Source organism: Gouania willdenowi, chromosome 8 (assembly GCF_900634775.1).
Source record: "Gouania willdenowi chromosome 8, fGouWil2.1, whole genome shotgun sequence".
In the NCBI taxonomy this organism is placed as follows: domain Eukaryota; kingdom Metazoa; phylum Chordata; class Actinopteri; order Blenniiformes; family Gobiesocidae; genus Gouania; species Gouania willdenowi.
This window is the reverse complement of record NC_041051.1, coordinates 5382155-5405999: the sequence shown is the minus strand read 5'-3', so window position 1 is coordinate 5405999 and position 23845 is coordinate 5382155. Positions and strand designations below refer to the sequence as shown.

Sequence of the window (23845 nt, the reverse complement as noted above, 5' to 3'; positions counted from 1 at the left end):
ATGTATGTGTATATACGTATATATGCATATGTGTGTATCCATAAAATGAAGAGTCCGTCCTTAAGACTGCTCTACTGTAAAATGTCTTGAGATACCATTGGTTATGATTTGGCGCTATACAAATAAAAGATTGATTGATTGATTGATTGATGAACATTGAAGAACAGCCATATGGAGACAGGGCCATCTATAAGGGGGAATAAAGGAGAGAGGTTTTTGGGGTCCATCCATAAAGTCAGCAAAATGTTGGTCCATTGTTCTATGAATCTGTGATAACCACATTTATTTATTTATCTGAATAATATCCACTGTTATCCAGGAAGTTTATTAATATTTGTGTCATAGTATATAATCATTGTTTGTTGGCAGTGGATATCCGTACGGTTGCCGTATCAATATACCGACATTCTATCTGTATGCAGCACCTCATTTGGCTAGTTTAGGTCTTATCCTAACCCTAAAAATTGTTGTGATATTGGGTTATAACCTAACCCTAACCCTACGACGCTACGTACGTGTACTTCAGTAACCGTACCAATAGCACCGGGGTTGTCCATACGGCAACCTTACAAATAGACACTTTCTTGTTTGTTTACAATATGGCGAACACTGCGGGTGATCTGTAGACCCATAAGTCTGTTGTTTGGAGTGATGCACTGAGAAAACAAGTGGCTGGAACAGAGAACGAGCAAACCCTGCGCTCAGTGCGCGCTTGTCTGGATATGAAGCGGTGGATTGAGTGATGTGGTAATCTACTCGCCCTCCTCCCCCGTGACAAAATCGGCATCCACTGGCCAAGGGGGAACATAGGCAATCAGTGAAAGTGCGTTATGTTGTCACTCCACGTTGTTGGACCTTTAAATGCTTTTAATCCATATGGATCCATTTATTCTCTCCTACCTGTTGTTTAACTTAGTGATTTATAACTGACAGCAAGTCTCTCCCTCCATGTTAAAGTGTATCTCTGACATATTATAGCACATATCCAGTGTTGTATGATATATCATATAGAACATAATAAACTAACACTGCTTAATTTGAGCAACTTTACTTTGTCCTTCTTTAAGTTACAGAGGGTGCTGAACATTTCAAGCTGCATTTTGGATTTATTTTGGCAGGTCCATAATACAGCTTTAGAAACTTATGTTACAGAAATGAGAAATAATAATAATAAAACAGTTAGATTGGTACATTTGTTTTCATTCCTTATTTGTGAAGCGAAACTCGAGATGCTTATATATATATATATATATATATAATTTCATTTTTTACAAACTCCGCCTTTGTCGACTAGATGCTCTGGCGGCCGAATTTGGCCCTGCGGGCCTTGAGTTTGACACCTGTGCACTATACAAATAAATGTGCCTTTCTTAGTCTTCCTGTGAAGGAGGGACTAAAGGGTGGAGACCTGTGAAAAAAAAAGTAAAAAAAGAGGGAGGGTGTATGAGAGGCTGTAGTGAAACCATGAGACCTCAGAGAACACTCAGGACCTTAGCCTGAGCTGATACAACATGGACTCACATTGGAGTCAAAGTTTTACTTTTCATTTTTAAAGCTGAGGGGATATTTTAAAGAATATTCTGGTGTTTTATTAAAATAAGCCAACTTTAGACACATGTTAAACTGCAGCTAAAGGAAGATATTCATGAGATGCCTCACATTAGAGCTACAGGTTGTGCTTCTTCTTCTTCTTTTATTCCACCTGTGTGACTCCATGTAGCAGAAGAAAGAAGAAGAAGAAGAATGCGGTCTCCGTCTCGGTCCTTTGGCACCGCGCAGGAGATCGACTCATGGGATGTGGTGGATGCAGACCCAGGATCAACTTTGGAAAGCTGCTCTCCAGAGCCTCCGTGTTTATTACCATGCTCCTGATCTTCACCTACTTCTTCTACTGCCTCACCGGCTTCTGCCACTCGGTACCGACCACTTTAGGGACTGTGAACGTAGACTATGACATTTTGGACGACCGACGCCGCGTTTTGGAGGAGTTGCGCGCACCGGCGCAGAGGAACTTTACTGCGGACGCGCAGCAGGTGGACGTGCTTTCAGCAAACAGGCTGGACAGAGCAGGGGACCAGGGCCACAGGATCCCCGTGTCCAACAGTTTTGGGACTAAAAGGTTTCCACAGGCGATCATTATTGGGGTGAAGAAAGGAGGGACGCGCGCACTGCTGGAGTTTCTGCGCATCCACCCAGACGTCAGGGCGTTTGGTGCCGAGCCGCACTTCTTTGACCGCTTCTATGACAGAGGCCTGGAGTGGTACAGGTGGGCAAAAACACCTCAAATGAACGTTTTAGGGACCATCAAAACATTTATTTAAATTAATCAAATACACAAAACAGCAGGGAATTAGATGTAAGAATATTATTTTTATATTTTTGTATTCAAATGTAGATGCATTTCTTTATCTAGTTCATTATTTACTTCAACTTAATTATTTGAATTGTCTGTAAAACTCTAATAATTTCAACACATGAATATATTTTCAATCCAGTTAGTTCAGTAATTTACAGCTATAGTGTTTGTTCAACCTTGGGGTCGGGACCCCATGTGGGGTCGCCTGGAGTTTATATGGGTTCGCCTCAATTGTCTAGTAATTGATAAATTAAACAAAACAAAAAAAAACATGACTGATTTTTACTACTTTATTACTTTTAATATTACTGATGTTATTCTTTTTCAAATTAAAACAACACAGTCTGTATTCTATACATTCATTTTGTCAAATTTAAATGTAGTTCTTCTACTCTGTATTTGTTATACAGTATAACAAACATGATCAAAAACAAATTCTAGAAAACAAAAACAAAAAAACACGTTTTTAAGGTCACCAGAAATTCTTGATATCAAAATGGGGTCACAATCCAAAACAGTCTGGCAACCACTAAAATACATTTGTGTTTGTTGAGTGTTGGCGTTGGGTTCAAATTTTCCTTCGGGATATATGAATAACATTTATGAATGGATTTACACTAAACATTTGCACATGTGGCTCTTGATGGTTATGATGGCCTACTAATGTATTGGCTAATCCACAGGAAATACAAGAAAAAGAAGAGTAAGAAAGCGTCATAAGAGAGGGGTGGGCATAGGTGTTTAAAAGACATGGACAAAATTACAAATATAGAAAAAAGACAACAGCAAAGAAATGTTCAAGAGCAAATTGACAGAAAGATGCCACATTGGTATAATGTACTGTATTTATAAAGCCTCTGATTAGCCCTATTGTCTATGTCAGACACTGATTGGTATTCATGTGGTTTAGATCAGTGTTTCTCAAATGGGGGTACGTGTACCCCTAGGGGTACACGATGACACTACAGAGTGTACTTGATAGAGACAGAGAGGGGGAAAATTAACAAATGAAAGCTTTAAAAATATGCGGTTTTATAATGTTTGTCTTTAGTTAAAAATGATAATAATACTAAATATTACCAGCAACTCACAAAACGATAGCAAAGATACACTAAATCAGAGAAAAAACACACTCCAAAATACTCACAAATAACAGAGAAACATACAAAACTACTAACCAACCAACTAAATGACACCAAAAACTAGGGGTGTGGGGAAAAAAAGTGAAAAATTATATATATATATATATATATATATTTAAAAAAAAAAAAATCAATATTTTTGTGTTTTTGTGCAATATATAAGTGGTTACAATGCTTTCAATATGTTGCAATGGCTACTTGATGCACTTTATTTTATGATGGCAGTGTGTATCACTACATTTTCTTTTTTTCAGTGAAAAACACTAATAATACATAATAGGGATGTAACGATTAATCGTAAGGCAGTTAAAAATTGATTTATTGGTATCACGGTTGATATCAATTTTCTGAAAATTTAATCGCAGTACTTTTTTTAAACACTATCCGGAAGTGTTGGCGGCGGGCAGAATCTGCTACTACTTTCTTTCTTACATGCCTTATACTCTTAAACATGTTCATAAATGATAAATGATTCCTTACCTTTAGCACCGAAAGAATATCTGTAATATTACGTGAATATCTGTAAAAGTCACGTTTTTCTATTAGCTCTGCTTGCCAACCGAGCACTGGGTTACCAGCGCCCTCTGCTGGTCCAAACAAATATCTGATGTAAATGCAATGCAGACTGGTTTTTTTTTTTTAAAGTCCAATTGTTAAGGCACAAAATACATTTTCAGCTGCACTTTTAAAAAGAAAAAGAACTATTATGCAGTTTTGCATTGTTTACTATAGAACCAGAATTTAAATTAATAGGCTTCTTCTTCATTTGTATTATTCCTTTATTTATTTCATTGAAGATGTATTTTTAGTTAAATTGCATTGTTTTAAATAGTTTATCAAGGGATTCTTTTGACAATGAAAAATAAAAATAAAATAGTACAGTATTTTCTAATTTTTTTCCCAAAAAAAATAAAGGAATATTTTTCAATCATTATTTGTCTACAGTCCGATTTTGTAAAATAAATCGTGAGAGAATCGTATCGTGAACCCAGTATCGTGAATCAAATCGTATCAGGGGTTGAGTGAATCTTTACATCCCTGATAAATAATAAATAGGATGGTTTAAAGCTTTGACTCAATTTGTCCTCTGAATGATCAATATCTTCTGATGAACATATACAGCGACTTGATTTTTCATCTCTACATTTAATTTTGATATTAACTGGGTAGAATATCACGATATATCACGATAATATTGTATTGCGACAAAAGTATTGCGTTACGTATCGTAATGCAACATCCTTGCCAATACTCACCCCTACCAAAAACACATACACTGAGAGAGAATAATTTAAATAATACCAACAACACACATAAAGGAGAACAAGAATTAGAGCTGAACGATTTTGTAAAATAATCTAATTGCGATTTTTTTTCCTCGATATTGCGATTGCCATTTAATATGCAATAAATTTTTCAAGGGCCTCTTGTCATGTATTTTTCAATGAACACATGCAACAAATCAATCAGTTTCATAATAAACAGATTTATTTAAACTTTATATAAATATCAAATATACATTTTAAAGCACAGATTACAACAATAAAGCAAACAAATCTGTGGCTTTACCTCTTTAACATATCTAACTTCACGTTTCATGAAACATGTAAACATGTGGACTGCACTTCTTAAACACTCTCTAAACTTATCAGGACAGCACAAGACAGGATAAGAAAAAAAAAAAAAATTCGCAGCCTTTGCGATTAGAAAATTGCGTTTTATGATATTGCAATAATATCGCAAATGCAATTAATTGTTCAGCCCTAACACACACACACACAAAATGAGACAAAAAAATATACTGAAAATTAAAAAGAACAGACAAACAACATCAAAATACACAAAATGACACCAAACACACACACAAATTATGATAGAAATCATTTTGATTAGAACATGAACTGAAAATACAAAGGTCAGTCTTGGTACCACATCAGGAGGGAGATGACCAGAAATGATAAAAACTTTAGAATTAAATGTATTCATGAGGCACTAAATACTGATTCATTCCACTTATTTGCAAAATTAGATTCTTTCGAATGTGTGTTATCACTCATTCATTCCATCATTATGATCTATATTTGTGTTTGAATATTATTCTAAGCAAAATGTTGTGGGGATACTTGCTTGCATTTTGTGGCCCTGAGCCACAAAAGTTTGAGAACCACTGATTTAGATGATCTGATATCATTAAACCTTTTTCTTTACGAGATAGATTGCTTTTGCTTTACCCAGTCAGCCAATACAAGATGAATAATGATGTCAGATCAGTGTTTCTGCTGACACCTGTGCTGAGGGCTCTTGTCAATACTGAGACGACCAGTGACAGGTTGGATGAAGTATATTCAGATTCTAGCAGTTCGTAGTGTATAACAGATCAAAGGATCAAAGGGCTTTCATCAGGTCCCCGAGGAGTCGTTCATCATCCTGACAGTCATCTAAAGGCCATTTATAAACTTCAACATTACTCTACTCATTTACCCACTTGTTTTCTAAAATCTAAACCATAGGAAACGTAGGAAATACTATATTTTAATATTTATACTTAAAATGCAAAACTGGGGTTTTTATGACCCAGTGGCCAAACAAAGGACATCATATATATTAGATAACTGGGTCAGGGCACCTTAAAGATATTAGTCTGCAGAACAGCAATGTACAGTTGAACTACCCCCAGTAAGGCAAGGTTATTTCTTTTGTACAACATTATTCTGAATTCATGCTAGATATACCCTGAATTAGGGCTGGGCAATATATATCAAATTTTCTTTTTTGGCGATATAGAAAATGATAATATCACTTATGTTGAGATATATCTATTATTTTTTTAAACTTGTTCTTATTTATATACAATCACACAGTACAAATCACATCATACAAGTATTTAGTATTATTCATAGAGTACAGTCAAACAGTGTCCTTCTTTAAAGTTTTTCCATAATTCTGAGATATGTATTTTGTAGCTTATTTTGTATTAAAATAATTGTTTTAGGAGTTGCTGCTTTCACTACTTCTCAGAATAGCATGAAAAGCTCAGTTAGATGGATTTCTGAGTGTCTGAACAACCCAGACCTTCTCCTATAAAAGCCAGACTACAGAACTCACTCACACATGCTGTCCCTTAGAGGAGAAAAAGCCAAAAGTGGCACATATTTTGTATTTGTTAATTAATATGCCTGTGTGGCAGTTTTCAGTAAAAAAAAAAATTGAGATCAACATTGTTTTTTGCCATTTTGAAAAAAAATATCAAGATATAAGTTTAGGTCAATATCGCCCAGCCCTACTCTGAATGTGACTTACAGTATAAGCGTAAGTAGTCGTTGGCATCTACTGTACTGTACGTTTACTGTAAGAGTAGTTAAGCTACGCCAAACCAATATTACCACGCTCTCGAGTCAACTTATCTAGTTATATAAAAGACAGTAATACCTTTTTGAATGTGCAAGAAGCCTTTTTCCCACACGTCATTTACAAGCTACTTAAAAAAAAAGAGAGAGACAATTGAAGCTGCCCAGCACACACCCGCTCATGTGCGGGAAAGTCATTGGGGACTGCCATTTACATTAATGCACACATGGAGCCAATTCTTAGCAATCTCTTCATCTACAGCTGCTGTAGCTACCGCTGCTCACATACTGTATGCATCACCATGGTTTTGTGCTATATTTCACAGTAGGCGCTTTGGGGGAAAAAAGATCCTGTTGGATGAAAAAAGGTGCTAAATCTAGTGAAGAAACGCAAAGTTGACCAAGGTGGATTTATCCTGATCAAAGTGCTGATTCAAAGTGTAGAGCACGTTTTGGAATAGTTGCCAATTCATCACAGCACCAAAATACAACTACAATCCAACCTTTAAAACACATGTGTCAAACTCATGGCACAGGGACAAATTCTGGCCTTTAGGGCATCCAATTTGGCCCCCAAGAGAAAGTAAAAATTATTAAAAATAACATGAATAATCAATGTGTCAATTTAACTCAGATATCGCAGTCACTCAAAATACACAAATTCAATGAAACTTTACAATGGCTGGCTGTTCATCATAGGAATGGGATCCACACAAGGTTCCTGCTGCTTAACAGAAGGTTTTCCTTGCCGCCATGATGAATTCATGTTGGGTGTGGGATACATATGTATGTGTATATGCATATGTGTGTATCCATAAAATGAAGAGTCCGTCCTTAAGACTGCTCTACTGTAAAGTGCCTTGAGATACCATTGGTTATGATTTGGCGCTATACAAATAAAGATTGATTGATTGATTGATTGATACAATATTTGCAAATTGTTGAAAGAACTAAAATTTTTCCCACAAATAATACATTTTAAATCAAAGTATTCCTCAAGATTTCCCCAAATTAAATAAAAATTAATCAAGTAAATTTAAGTGAAGATCCTGCAGGGACTGATATCTATCTATCTATCTATCTATCTATCTATCTATCTATCTATCTATCTGTCTGTCTGTCTGTCTGTCTGTCTGTCTGTCTGTCTGTCTATCTATCTATCTATCTATCTATCTATCTATCTATCATCTATCATCTATCTATCTATCTATCTATCATCTATCTATCTATCTATCTATCATCCTATCTATCTATCTATCTATCATCTATCTATCTATCTGTCTATCTATCTATCTATCTATCTATCTATCATCTATCTATCTATCTATCTATCTATCTATCTATCTATCTATCTATCATCCTATCTATCTATCTATCTATCATATCTATCTATCTATCTATCATCTATCATCTATCTATCTATCATCTATCTATCTATCATCTATCTATCTATCTGTCTATCTATCTATCTATCTATCTATCTATCTATCTATCTATCTATCTATCTATCTATCTATCATCTATCTATCTATCTATCTATCTATCTATCTATCTATCTATCTATCTATCTATCTATCTATCTATCTATCTATCATATATCTATCTATCTATCTATCATCTATCATCTATCTATCTATCATCTATCTATCTATCATCTATCTATCTATCTATCTATCTATCTATCTATCTATCTATCTATCTATCTATCTATCTATCTATCTATCTATCTATCTATCTATCTATCTATCTATCTATCTATCTATCTATCTATCTATCGTCATCTATCTATCTATCTATCTATCTATCTATCTATCTATCTATCTATCTATCTATCTATCTATCTATCTATCTATCTATCTATCTATCTATCTATCTATCTATCTATCTATCTATCTATCTATCATCTATCTATATGTCTATCTATCATCTATCTATCTATCATCTATCTATCTATCATCTATCATCTATCTATCTATCTATCTATCTATCTATCTATCTATCTATCTATCTATCTATCTATCTATCTATCTATCTATCTATCTATCATATCAATCGATAGATAGATTTGATATTGTCGATATGTTGGTGGGTTTATTTCCAGTCTTCTAGCTAAGAGGTGTCATAACTTTCTATTACCAATTTACAAAATTAAAAGAGGTTGAAGAATATGTTGAATGTCATCATTTTAGTAGACTTCATTGGCCACGGTTACATGATGTTTTTTCATTCAGAATTAGTTAATTAAAGTGTTCTGCTTTGTGTTTACATGGACATTGTAATTCCGAATTGAGATTTACATGGAAAACTGGTTTATTCGCCTTTATTTAATTCCGCTTTAGGTCTGGGGGTTGGGAAGACTCTGATTGGACAAGGGGTGAATGTGACGTATTATGTCTACTGGGAAAACACACAGCAAACCTTTTATTGTTGTTTACAACATGAAAGACCACATGAGAACTGTTTTCACTTTTATTTTGATTGTAGTTTTGAAGCAACAGCTCAACAATAACACACAGTTTCACGTTGATCCGCTGAGCAGGAGAAGGAGACAGGAACTAATCACCGGTAAATAAAGCCCGGAAAACTCCGGAAAACAATAACCAGGAATAAATATTTGCTCCCTAGTAAAGATTATAGCTCTAACAACAGGTAAAATGATAAACTTGGTGATATTACAGCCTGTGCAGCAGTACTGAGATGTATTTAATCCATCTCCAGGTTTTAGTATCACCCATCTGATAAAGCCTGTTCCGTTTGCCGATCTCCGTGTGTGTGTGTAATAAGTCCATGTGTCCGTGTGAATGTCTGCATGTTTACGCTTCCGTCCATCCACTCTTTTCAGTCTTCTAAGACTTTAAGTAAATAAATAGTCTCGGGGCCATCTTGGATCATGTCATCACCAGAGCGTCATTGTGGCAAGTCAAGCATGCACAGAATGACCAGAATTAACTTAAAGCAGAATTAAACGTTTACAAGATAGAGTAATTATTTAATTTGGAATTAGAGTTGGAATAAACCAGCCACCTAATCCGGATTTAAGTTTAATTCCAAATTACATTTAAAAGGTCATTTTAAAGAAGATTTAACTTTTATTCTGAATTAAATAGGAATTAAAGCTCCCATGTATTGATGGCAGATGTTTAAAAAAGTGAACTTTATGATATGCTGAGGTGGGAGATACCTTACATGGATTAGCAGAACAAAAGCATTAGATAATAGCAATGTGATCCAGGGTGAAATCATTGAAAGATAATTCCCTCGCTTGTCACTGAATCGCATAAATTGGTAAAAAATCTGTTTGCAGCGACCCAAAAAAGAGCTGCTGGGATTCCACTTTGTGTCCTTGACTGGAAGGGCGTATCCAAGTGGAACAAGCAAGTCTTCATCTGACGGTCAGGGAAGTCAGGGTCGGTGCTTTATCACATCTCACACTCACCTCTCTCTCACACTCACACATATACACACACATAGACACACACCCACACACACACCCGAGGCAATGCTCCAGTATGACACAGGTTGTGAGAAACCAGCTTTGTCATTTTATCTTGTTGAAGCGTCCCACGTGTTCTATAGTTTGAAGTCCTGTGGATAATGTGGTATACTGAGCCTCTAATCTATAGTATCCTGTTACTCGTTACTTCAGCAACTTTACCCTTCAACTAGAAAGGAACTTGGCATGCCTGTGTCAGCATTAATTAATATAAAACAAAGATGATATTAAACTCAAAGACTTTTTCTAGATGAGAATCATTGTAAATACTACCATTGGAACCAAGACCCATAGTCTTACAAAGTACATTAAACAATTGTCATAATTCCGTAGTCCTTGCTAGAAAATTAAGCAACTACAGATAATCAGCATGTTGAAGATTCTTTATATGCATGCATGCACCAAACAGCATCTCATTTGTGTTTTCCATTGCTTTTAACATTGCTCTCCACCCAGTTTTTTCCCTTTCCCCTTCTCATTCTCTCCTTTGCATGTGTGTACGCACCCGTTACGGGAATGGAGAAGCCACAAATGAAGCAAAGATTTAATGGTGTTCTGTGTTGTTTTATGGCTTCAAAGGGACTTTATGAAGTGATGGGTTTCATATGAGACTTGAGGGCCACCACAGGAAAACTGAATAACGTTGCGTTCCAATGGCGTACTGGTTTTGATTGTCACAGCTTTGTCAAAATGACTTGTTCTGACACAAGTAATGAGAAAATGTTGTTTTATATCTTAAATTTCATCTTGGGTCAATGGGCTTTTGGATATTTTATAAGATTGTTTGTGTCATGGAACAGCACATCCTTCCAGATGGGCTCATAATAGCAGTAAAAATTATTACAGTTTTACAGCTAATCCAGGGGGATTCTTAGCCCATCTCAAGGCAGCTGATAGAGACGTTTTACTGCAAACATTGGCCACGTTTACATGGGAGCTTTAATTCCTCTTTAATACAGAATATAAGTTAAATCCTATGTAAATTGACCTTTTAAACTCTTAATTCCTAATGTAAATGTAAATCCAAATTAAAGTTGAATTCGAATTAGTTGGCTGGTTTATTCTGATTTTTATTTCAAATTAAATAATTCCTCCATCTTGAAAACACTTAATTCTGCTTTAAGTTAATTCCGGTTTTTCTGCGCATGTGGGACTTGCAGCGATGACGTGCTGGTGATGACATAATGCAGAATGGCTGCCCGGACTCTAGCCGAGACTATTTATTTAATAAGAGTCTTAGAAGACATGGATATATCGTAAAGAGTGGATGGACAGAAGCAGAAACATGTGGACATTCACACGGACTTATTACGCACACACGGACATCGGCAAACGGAAAAGGCTTCATCGGGACATGAAGCACCAGGGCTTCACTAATGATGCGTGGATCATTATAAAGTATTTTTTTACACAACGTACTGTAGATGGAGGTAGAACAGCTGTTGCATTAACCACTGGCTTTTATTGACTAAAGTACGGACTTCTATCTCTCTTTTTCTGCTTCGCGGATGAAAGTGAAACCCTGTGTTATTGTCGAGCTGCTGCTTCAAAACTATAATCAAAATAAAAGTGAAAATAGTTCTTATTATGTGGTTTTCTATGTTGGAGCCGAAAGTAAAAGGTTTATTGTAGTAGTGTGACGATATCTCGATACGGCGATATATCACGATGTTTTTTAGCATGATCATTTATTGATATGCTTGTGCTAAGTATCGATTTAATTTTTATTTTTTTTCAAAAACTTTTTCTGCTTTTTCACTAAAATGTGCAGGTACGTCTTCACAGAAACGTTGTCACTGTTTGTTGAAGGAACCAATATATTGTTTACTGAAATATTGCACTATAATGGTGTCACTGGTAAAATAGACCCTATTTTTTGTTTACAGAAAGCACTATTGAAGATACTTATTTGTTTACATTGGTATAATGACACTTATTTACAGAAATGTTGCACTAAAATAGTGTCACTGTTCATAGGACACTTTTTCAATTTATTGTCTTTCAGAGATGTAAAATAAAAATTGTATTTTTTCACTTAATGTTTTTTTTTTTTCTTATGTCATAGATTATTTCAGATTGATTTCTGACCAAATATATCGATAATCGCAGTATTGTCATATTGCGAGATAACAGTTATTGTGAGATAATTGTTATCGTGAGCTTTGTATCGCGTATTGTATTGTACCCAGAGGTTGCCACCCCTAGTTTGTTGTGTGTTTTTTTCTGCTAGTAGTGAATATGTCACATTCTCCCCCTGTCCAATCAGAACCTATTCCAACCCCCAGACCTAAAGCTGAATTGAATAAAGCCGAATAAACCGGTTTTCCATGTAAATCTCTAGTCGTTATTACTATTTCCATGTAAACAAGAAGCAGAACACTTTAATTCCGAATGATTGAATTCGGAATAACTAATTACAAATTAAAAAAACATCATGTAACCGTGGCTATTGTTTGAATTGGCTGTGTTTGGTGCACTTCCAAAAGAAGGCAACTCGCCTTCTTTTTAACTAGTTTTCTAAAAACAACATACACACCTTTTGGAATGGAGGGGTGGTCCCTCTACTCTGAGCTCCTCACAGACGGCCAAAGTCCTCAACTTGTCATACAGTGTCGTTTTCAGCACCTGTGAAATAGGGCTGCTCAATTAATCGAAATTCAATTACGATTTCAATTATTACACCCAACAATTACAAAAATAACATAATCGAGAAAAAAAAATTATATATATATATATATATAATTTTTTTTACATGTTTTATTTGGTAAATAAAACAAACCCACCATATCGGATATCTACAAATAATAAAGCTTGGCACACACATGTTATTAATACTAACTTTGAGTTGTTTAATCCACACACATGCAAGCCCCTCCCCTCCGCCCCGCCCCTTTCAAAGCTAAAGCTAGCCCGCAGGCTAACATGAGGAAAGTTGTTGCTAGTGATCTTGAAACATGGCAGGAGAAACGCAGCAAAAATGCTTGGGAAACTTCCATGGGAACACTTTGGGTTTTATGATGAAGACCTAGAACAAAGATACATCATGTGCAACAAGTGTTTTGTTTTGTGCAAAAGTGAACATACTTTATTTCAGTGTTTGAAGGATTTTATTTAAAGAATATATTTTATGTTTTTTTGTACAAAAATAAATACCTTTTTGGTTGACAAATAATCGTTTGAATAATCGGGATTTCAATTATGACAATCGTGATTATTATTTTTTCTATAATCGAGCAGCCCTACCGTGAAAAGAGCATTCAATGGAGACTGAAAAGTGTAAGTAGTTTTTTATTAGTAGATATTAACTATCTACCTATAAAAGCAAGGGAGGTCTGTGTGTGTGTGACTCCAAAAAACATATGTTACAGAAAAATACACCACACAAAAAAATATAAAAGTGATGAAGTCATGCACATGTCCCATAGAATTAAACCAGAAAAATTGCACCCACATTTTGCACCCGCAAATATACCCCTTATGCTCCCACATGAATACATACTTCCGACGGGCACTGTACTAGTAATCTCAATTAACAACCAATCCAATGAGCACTGTGCTAATGGATGCTTGGATCAACTTTGGTTCATGCACCTTTGCTCTGTTTATTGGTGAAATAGTTTAAGTGGACTCCAATGTGCACATTACGTTTTCCAGATTAGGGGCGATTTTTACCGCACCTCATTCCTCATCTATCCCCAGGCCATTAGTGATTGAGACGAGCTTAGCCGACCAGGAAGTGGTCTCTGTCGCGTTGAGCTCTATAAGTTTTAATGGTGAAAGGTTTTGGTGGCATGATTATATGATTATAAAAAGGCTCACACTCACACTCCATATGGAGAGGATTAAAATAATTAGAGGTGCATTGTGGTGCACTTTAGGCTGCCCATAAACTGGTGGGCAGGTTGAGTCGATTCAGCGTTAGGCCTACGCAGTTACCTTGTGGGAAATAAACCATGAGGGAAAAAATGGTTTTGTTTGAGCTGCCAAAAAACTAAATGTTTTAGATATTTGGTGACCATGTTTCAGCTTAATGTAATTTAAAAAGAACATGAAAAACAGACTGGATAGTTGAATGAAACGGCACTTCGGGGGAAAAGAAGAAAAATATTTAATCATCTACAGTTGACGTTGCTTTGATATTCCTGATCATTATAATTGAGTATGAGATTCACATTTTCTTTTGGCTTTAGTATTGTTTTTTTTTTAACGTCAAAGTGATGTAGCTTGAACAAGGCCTTGCTGAGTAAGTGATATGTTTTTTTCCTCATTGTCTGACATCATTTGTGGTGAAACATTCTCATTTTGCTCTATACGTTGGGAACAAATAATTGGCTGTCAACAATGTCAAAGGTGAAAGTTAGAAAACAGAAATTAACTTATTACTTAAATGGAAATCAATGACATTCTCAATGTGTATGGTAAAAGTCATTGGTGGTGGTAGAAGTAAATACCAAAATAGATTCAATTCCTTTCTGTCACCTTTTCATTCATCTGTGTTCCACTGGCAATTTCATGAGTGAAATGTGATTAAGGCCATTACAATTCAACCCAATGTGATCCCCATTAACCAATCTGAAATAAGCAGCGTTTTTCTGTTTTAAAGTTAAATCTGGTTCTGTTTGTGTGATATTTGGATATTTACGGGGAACCTAAGACGAGAGCTTCATGTTTTATTATCACCACAGACGGACTTTTATTCTGCTGCGTTTGATAAAAATGATCTTGTATCATGTTGTCCACCTCACGCTGATGTCAGAGGTGTCATTTGTGTTGATTACATTTTGTTAAAGAGTTATTGATGCTGGAAGTTCAAATCTGTGAAAATCTGCCAACTTTACCGAACAGTGTTATGATCCAAATAGTATCCAGATAATCTGGTGACTGGGTGGACTTTTGCTCCCGGTCCAGACATAATAAGAAGCAACGCATAGGTCACATTACTGGTGAATTGAAATGTTATTAGTACATAAATAAATCAAAACCAAAAATAGATGTTGTGTAAAATATGATATGATATGTGGAACCAGAGGTAGTGTAATGAATCTACTGGTGTTCCTTGTTTTTTGTGATCAACTTCCGTGTGTGTTGACGGCTGCTGTTAGAGGTACTGTATTTATAACTTGCAAAATAAAAAACATTTTTACTGACCTCAAAAAAGCTGTAATTGTTTTTGCAAAAGTATGAAATGGTAGAAGTTCTAACATCTATTGTTCCTCACACCAGCCTCACAGTCCCTAGTCAGTCACCAGTTTATTTGGATACTATTTGGATCATTACACCACAAAACAAAACATAAACATAAGCTGCTTTTTACGAACTAAAACATCCACAGACTGAATGAAAACAGGAGCAGGACCAGAAAACTGATGAAATAAATCCTAAACAGTCCTATTGTGTGAGGAGACCTGGTCCAGGGCCTGTGGAGGGAAACCAGGTGCAGCGGACTTCAGTTCTCGCTCTAATTGTCCCATAAATATCAAAATATCACACAAACAGAACAAGTTTAAAAAAGCTAAAAACAGAACAACACTGCTTATCTGGTTTTTGATCTTTCTCTATTTCTGTTGTGGTTTTAAATAACCAACAAAATAACCACACTGTTTTTAAAAAATATATATATATATATATATTATTTTGTTTGGTTTTAAAACAGAATAACAAAGAACAAAGGGTACACGGATTCCCAACCCACACAGGTTTAGCCAACCTCCTGGTGATCCAATGTTGCACGGGCTTAACCACATTTGCTATAGGGAAGCACTACCGACTGTGTTCAATTTAAAACCTGTGGGTGGCAACGGTCTTTTGAGCATTTAGACTGGAAGAGGAACTAAACACACACCGGATCAGTCACAGTTTAGCTTGGTCAGCTGAATTAATGGCAGGATATAGGGAGGGTAGATATTATATTTTACAACACTCACTAGAAAAAAACAGAACTTCATGTTTTTTGTCCATCATCAGAAAAAGTTTCAGTGTTTGGTGACGGTTGATGCGGTTTTCTGACGCATTCTAAAGATATGTTAAAGCATCTCTACCAATTTTACAGACAGTATAAATATTTATTCATATTCTAAAATAATCAATATGTCATCTATATTAGTGGTTCTCCCTTTCTCTTATTTCTGAATCCAAGTCCCCCCTTTGTCCGACTACAACATTTTGCTTAGAAAACTATTTAAAAACAACTATAGATAATAATGATGGAATGAATGAGTGATAACACATTTTAAATAATCTCATTTTGTAAATAAGTATAATGAATCAGTATTTAGTGCAGTGGTTCCCAATCTTTTTTGGATCATGACCCCATTTTTGATATCAAGAATTTCTGGTGACCCCAAACACATTTTTTTCTTTCAAGAATTAGTTTTTGATTATGTTTGAGCTCAGATATTTTTGTTTGACTGCATTTTAGTTGGACTAGATTCACAGTGAAAGTATAGAAATACAGTTGTTTAAGATTGTGTTGTTTTAATTTGAAAAACAAAGAATAATAATTAAAAAAAATTCACAAATATATTTTATTCTTTCAGAAATTTCAGGAACCCAATTTATACTCCAGGCGACCACACATGGGGTCTTGACCCCAAGGTTGGAAAACACTGATCTCGTGGCTCCTGAATAGATTTATTTCTAAAATTTTATAATTTCCGGTCATATCACACCTGGGGTGGGTCCAAGACTGACACTTTACTTGTTACGGTAATTTTCCACTCTCTCAAGTACCCCCTGTATTGTCATCGTGTACCCCCATTTGAGAAACACTGATCGATAGGATGACATGTCTAAGAATAGAAATAAAAAGACTATGCAGCTCAAAGAGAAGAGGAAAGAAACATCTTTAAATCTTTAGCCAAAGTTTTATAGCTGCAAACATCATAAAGAGATAGCTACTTGATTAAATAATGGCTTCAGTGAGAAGATTTTCCACTGCCCCGTCGAGCTTAATGTGGCTTTGGCTGCTTTTACGATCATTCAATTCTGAGTTTCGAATCTAAGCAGACAGAAAAATAACACATTTGCCAATCAAAACTTATACACATTTTAGTTTTCAACTTTGCCTCATTGTTGCATTAAGCATCTAAAGCAGATATGAGCCCAAAGCCATCAGGTTGCCTATATTAAGCAACACAGCTTGGATTTTTTATTGTTGTTTGCAGGCTTGCTCCGTTTTATTGGATTAGTTTTTCCAAATTTTCTTTATTTAGTTTCACTAAGAAAGCCTTGGATGTCACAACTGCCAAAAAGTCTCATTTACATGATCAACAAAATGACTTTGATCATCTCTAAAACTGCTGACTGGCCTTTGCTATAAAAACTGATGATTTAGTTTAAAAACATTTATTTTTTTTACATCATGTTTGTAATGAATTCCATTTGCTGGGATGCTGCGTGGGATCTAGCTGTCATTCCCATTCAACAGGAAAATCCTAATCTTGAGGGCAGGAAGTCTCTTGGCCACATCCTTGTTACCAAGGATTTTTACAATCTTGAGGTTCAGACGGGCTCGTACATATCAGTTGTGTAATCAGCTCTGCAGCACTTCAGGGAGGAAAAGTGCTACATCCTTTTTAACAGCAGGGAGTTCCAGACTAGCGTGGGTAGCAAAATAAAAAAAAAAACATGTTTGTGCCCTAACTTCCACTTTTTCTACTTATCAAATTACAACTGGAAATAAAAGTTATGGCTTCCTGACATTAAAACTAATATGCATCCAAAACGTAGATCCTTTTAAATTAAGCACCGCTGGTCTTTTCACACTAGTCCCTCCTCACACCACACACAGACAGATTTATAATACAAACTGACCATTATTGATCCTGTTAATGAGAATGATTAAGATGAGGAGGATAAGGACCCTGGAAGGCTGCAAGGAGAGGTGGAAGCCACAGAAGACATTACTTATTCATGAGGATGGAAAAAACGACTTTAGGTCAATTACTGAAGTGTCACTTAGAAAGACGGCTGCACACTTTCTCATTGGTAACCTCTTACGTGTGTCTCATATTGTGTGTGCGCGCGCTTAATCCACACAAAGACACACTGTGGGAGTATTCTGTCATTCAGAGACAGACATATTGATCACTCATCCAGAGTCAAAGGACAGTCAGGCAACAATAGGCCATTTACAGCTCAGCTATTGAATAGCAATCAATTAATGGTCTTTTATTATGTCACTTATTCAATACAGGGAGGATGGAAGGTGGGGGGATTGAAATGGTTTTAAGTTTGGAGAAAACTTTGCTTTCACATTCAGAATGAATGAACAAAATCTTCTTTCCAACATGTGTGTGTTTGAGTCCATTGACATCCACAAGAGTCAGTGGGATCCAACTCAGCTTCTGTATTCTCGTTCCTTCTGTTGGGCTTCACCCATGTTTGCAAATTTTTTTTTTTTCAGATCTGGGCCTGGTTAGTAGTTGGATGGGAGACCACTGACAATTCCAGGTGCCACAGTGAGGTGGCAGTCGCTCCAGTGGTATCTGTCATTGTGTCCTTGGGCAAGGAACCTTACCGACATTGCCTAGTATCAATGTCGTGTGTGAGTGAGTGTTGGTGGTTAGGGTTGGGCACCGAGAACCGGTTCTAAATAGGAACTGGTTCCTGACGTCCGGTTGCGGAACCGTTAGGAAGATGTTTGCATTTTGATTCTTTTTTTCAATTCCTAAATGCCCGCACTAGTTTGTTTCCGCGGCTTGCTCTGTTTGTTTACGTGGGGTTTGTATAAGGTGCATTCAGAACACGTCTATAGTGACTGCAGTGTGTGTGTGTGTGTGTGTGTGTGTGTGTGTGTGTGCGTGTGTGTGTGTGTGTGTGTGTTTCTGGCTACGGTTTCAGTTTGGACCAAGGAGCATAAGGTAGATAGGAACTAATCACCGGTAAAAATCCCAGTAAAACTCCAGAAAACAATCACCAGGAATAAATAGTTTCTCCCTGGTAAAGATAGTAGCTCTAACAACTGGTAAAATTATAAACTTGGTGATATTACAGCCAGTACATGCAGTACAGGGACGCATTTACTCTGCCTCCAGGTCCTAGTTCCTGCCGTCCGGTGAAGCCTGTTCCGTTTACCACGTTTACCGAGATCTGTGTGTATTTAATAAGTCCATATGTGTCCGTGTGAAAGTATGCATTTTTATGCCTCCGTCCATTCACTCTTTTCATTATATCCTTGTCTTTTAAGGCTCTTATTAAATAGTGTCGCTGGAGTCCGGGCCACCACCATCTTGGATTATGTCATCACCAGCGCGTCATCACCGCAAGTCACGCAAGCGCAGAATGACCAAAATTAACTTAATCTTTCTCAACAAAAACTGTTGATTGATTTGTCACATGACTGCTACAGGGTTTAAGTTTGTTTTATTTAGTTTCACATCTACCTGGGCTGTAGCTCTTTGTTTTTTAGACTCCTGCCAACTTGTTTGTAGTGTTATTTCAGCAAGTTTCAGTTTTACAGTTACAGTTGGGGAACTTTGTAATTGAATACCCTAATTACAGTACAGCAACCAATATAAACTGTAGCAACTAAGTTCATTAATAAAAAATAGCCTCTGTAAAGGCTTTTTCAAATGAAAAAATGATCCTGTGAAATCTGTGACCTGTTGACATGCACAATGGAGCATAGTTTAGAATAAAAATTGAGAATCGGAATCGGAATCAGAATTGTTAAAATATCGACGATGCCCAACCCTATTGGTGGTAGTTGGAGGGGCCCATGGCACACTATGGCAGCCTCGCTTCCATCAAGTGTGGAGTGAAAGAATAATCCCTTAATTCTGTAAAGGGACTTTGAGTGTCTAAAAAAGTGCTATATAAAATTGATGTATTATTCTTATTTTCTACATTACAGATTGAAATGAGCTTTTAGCTAAATCAAGCATGTTTACAAAACTTCACGTTACGTATGTGTATGTACACTGTGTTCATTAATATTCACTCACCTCAACAAAGAAACTAATAAAGTAGATATTATTTGTAAATGTTTCCATTGTTCAACCATAATCAAACTGTTGTGATGTGGGGCACTCTTGCCCTTTGATAAAGGTTGATGCACTGTGTGGTGATGAGCATTGTTATGGCACAATGAAGTCACTTCCTAGCAATAATTTCTAATGCTAATGGCGTGAACTCTGTTAACGTTCAAATGAATATGCCCTGACGGCTGCTGCCTCTGTCTCTGGTCTTCTGTGGTGCCGACACCTTGCCTAACAACTTTAAACATCTGTTTCTTACTGTAACAAAACATCCACATGTACACGGAGCGTTTAGTTTGTGGAGTGTGATCAGATTCTCAGCTGGAAGGATGTGGATTGAGTTCCTGGACTTTGCATTTGCAAGCATCAATGCCTTCAGTCACTAGTTCGCTATGTTTGCACATCTGTATTTCAGGTACAAAAGCCATTCCAACCTATTCCCAGGCCATAATTCCTGTGTGATGAACACATGAATGCATAACTAACTAATTTATTACAGGAAGAACCTTCATTATTTTAGATTAGCCAATCGCTAACTCTTGCTTCTACTTAAAAACAAGACTTATCTCCCTTTGAATGTCCCCTACATGAGAACTACCTCTCTTCATTGACATTTGGGTTTAATGTTGTGCTCCAAATCGAGTACATATGCTCCATCAATTTTTTGTTTGTGTTTTTTATCATGGGAAGCCACATGGACACTCTCTGTTTCCAGGAACACACTAAGGGATGTGTTAAGTAAATGACCTCCAGAGAGTCTATTTGCTGTTTGATATATCGTCCCCTGTGTGTTTGTCGTGCAAAGAAATTTTGTCTAAGATGATGATGGAAAGAAATAGTCACTGCAGCGGAAACAACAACAAGAGATCCATAAACAGACACAACAAGAAGTTGTGCACACAAGGAAAACATATAAGTCATTGCTGTTGGTCTTGTTTTAAACACTCAGTACCCACCACTAAAATAAGATTAATACCAAGGAAGAATACAAGACAATAAATCAGAGCATTGGATGTTAATCATGTTTGATTATGGTTTCAATTGTTCTCTGTGATATAAGCAAGCATTCTTCAACATACATCTCCCTCTGAGAGACTTTCAATGGCTTCTCTCGTCATTGCAGCCATATGTTCTCCATCCCAGCTGCTTACAGTCTTGCTCACACTTCCTGTCTACTTTGGTCTTGTAGGAACCCGGAGGGGAAGATATGATGGGGGGGACTAGGGGTTCTTTGCTCTTGGAGGAAGAGGAGGGGTGGAAATCTGCAGGAAATTGCTGTTAAGTAGTTCTTGAGGCTTTGTGGTTTTGACTCATCAGGGCCTGGATTAAGCCGATGGTTCTGTTCTGCAGACCATGCCATGAGAGTCAGAGCTCAGGGCTGTCTGGAGGCCTGATGCTTCCTCACAGAAAAGTGTTTGAAGCTTTAATCAAGCAGTCTACAGAGTGCTTTAATTGTGTTTAATTTTATGCAATTGTGATAGCGTGATGTACTGTTCACAGTGTGGTAAAGGAGATCCAGGGTCTGGATTGGTCTCTGTTCTTCAAAGTCCCAAATTTTAAATTCTAAGATCAGTCATATCAACTTTTGAAAACTCAAACCTGTTTCTAAGTCTTGACAAAATCAAAAGCGATGTATTATCTGTCTTTGGAAAATCTGTCTTCAATCAAAAACATTTGATAGAGCTGGGTTTGAATGCATTTGGATGGATGGATGGATGGACTTTTCTGTCTTGCCGTGAAGCTCCTGCTGATAATCCAATGAAAACAAGGGATCAATATTTGTATCCATTAATATCTTTAAGTGGCCTTGGCCCCAAAAGTTAAATCTAGATATTTCCAAAGTTCATACTACCGGTAATAGACAACAAACATATTTAGCTTCACTGTTAATTGAAGGTCTTTCGTGCCCACATACATCTGACTGAAAGCTGCATTCAAAGCATTGCTTCAAGAGAAGATCCAAACAAATCTAAAAGTTCATTCAAAAAGTAACTCATCATTTTTCTCTTGCTTTGCCTTTGCATCATATCTGCAGGTTTGGAATTGGTCAAAAGCTGCCAGAAAAATCTACCACAAAATATTTACAATCAAATGTGGGCCCAAAAATGTGTCAGCTGCCTTTTTTTTGCTCAAACCCAATAGACACATTTTTGATTAAACCAATAGAGGGACTACCAAAGAACGCCAGAATACAGTGTGTTTCCAACATCCTTGACACTGTTTTATGTCTATCCAGGAACCTGATGCCTCGGACACTGGATGGGCAGATCACCATGGAGAAGACACCCAGTTACTTCGTCACAAAGGAGGCGCCTGGCCATGTCTGCACCATGAACTGCCAGACCAAGCTAATTGTAGTTGTCAGGGATCCTGTTACGCGAGCTGTGTCCGACTACACCCAGACTCTCTCCAAAAACCCTAGTCTTCCATCCTTCCAGAGCCTTGTCTTAAAAAACTCCACTACAGGCCTGATTGATACAACGTGGAGTGCTGTGCGCATCGGCCTCTATGCCAAGCACCTGGAAAACTGGCTTCAGTACTTTCCTTTGTCTCACTTTCTGTTCGTCAGTGGCGAGCGGCTGGTTTCTGACCCGTCTGGAGAGATGGGTCGAGTTCAGGACTTTTTGGGCCTAAAAAGAGTGGTTTCAGACAAACACTTCTACTTCAACCAGACCAAGGGCTTTCCCTGCCTCAAGAAACCAGAGGGGAGCAGCAAACCTCGCTGTCTTGGGAAGTCCAAGGGCAGAACTCATCCTCACATCCCAACTGACATCCTGCAGCGGCTTAGAGACTTCTATCGCCCCTTCAATCACCGCTTCTACGAGATGACAGGACAAAACTTTGGCTGGGATGAAAGCTAAATCCTAATTTCTGGAAAGAGTTGCTGTTCATTGATAGTTTTGAAAAGACCAAATCCACATTATTTTGTGTTCTGAGTTGATATTGGGGACACACTGCTGCTACACGTGTGGCATAGGACATGACTACACCTTTCTCTCGGCTATGTGTCGTCTCGTCATACTTTAAAAGATTTTTGTGCAAATGTAATAAGCTGATATTTATAGTTTTTATCCATATGAATTTTAATTCTGAGTGTTCTTTCTTGGAAATTATATGTATTTATTACTTGACAAAGGGAGACTTGTGACAGACATGATATTAGGAATAATGTCTATCTGATTACTTAAGTAGTACATACATAACTTTCATGGCATTCCAGTATAATCACATTTACTGTTTCTAAATGGCCTTTAGGATGCTACATATTAATAGTGGGAAGTTATTTACAGTTCGTAAGCCAGTAATACCTCATCTGTGATTATTGGACTGAACCAACATACAACGTTACTTAAAGCAGTCCTGTTTTCAGTATTCAATTATAAACACTTTCACATACTTTGTTTGAATGGGTTATGTACAGTAACAACATTTGTTTTTCTGCCTTGTGAAGTAAAGTTTTATCCGATATGATTTCAGTGGCTCATTTGTCTTTAATGTGTCTTTAACATGTAACCACCAGGGTTACATGT

At 36.7% G+C, this 23845-nt stretch overlaps 1 protein-coding gene across 1 annotated transcript; it reads left to right on the top strand.

Moving 5' to 3' along the window:
• The first annotated feature begins 1495 nt into the window (after positions 1-1495).
• LOC114467846 (heparan sulfate glucosamine 3-O-sulfotransferase 6-like) lies at positions 1496-23575 on the top strand. The gene is made up of 2 exons (XM_028454317.1): positions 1496-2266; positions 22552-23575. Exons 1-2 carry the CDS (start codon positions 1791-1793, stop codon positions 23174-23176), a joined length of 1101 nt encoding a protein of 366 aa, XP_028310118.1. The 5' UTR covers positions 1496-1790; the 3' UTR covers positions 23177-23575.
• The last annotated feature ends 270 nt before the right edge of the window (positions 23576-23845 follow it).

Coding starts and splice junctions, on each gene's coding strand:
- LOC114467846 (XM_028454317.1), top strand. CDS start 1,791: ATGGGATGTGGTGGATGCAGACCCAGGATCAACTTTGGAAAGCTGCTC. Junction 2,267..22,551: donor AGAGGCCTGGAGTGGTACAG/GTGGGCAAAAAC, acceptor ATGTCTATCCAG/GAACCTGATGCCTCGGACAC.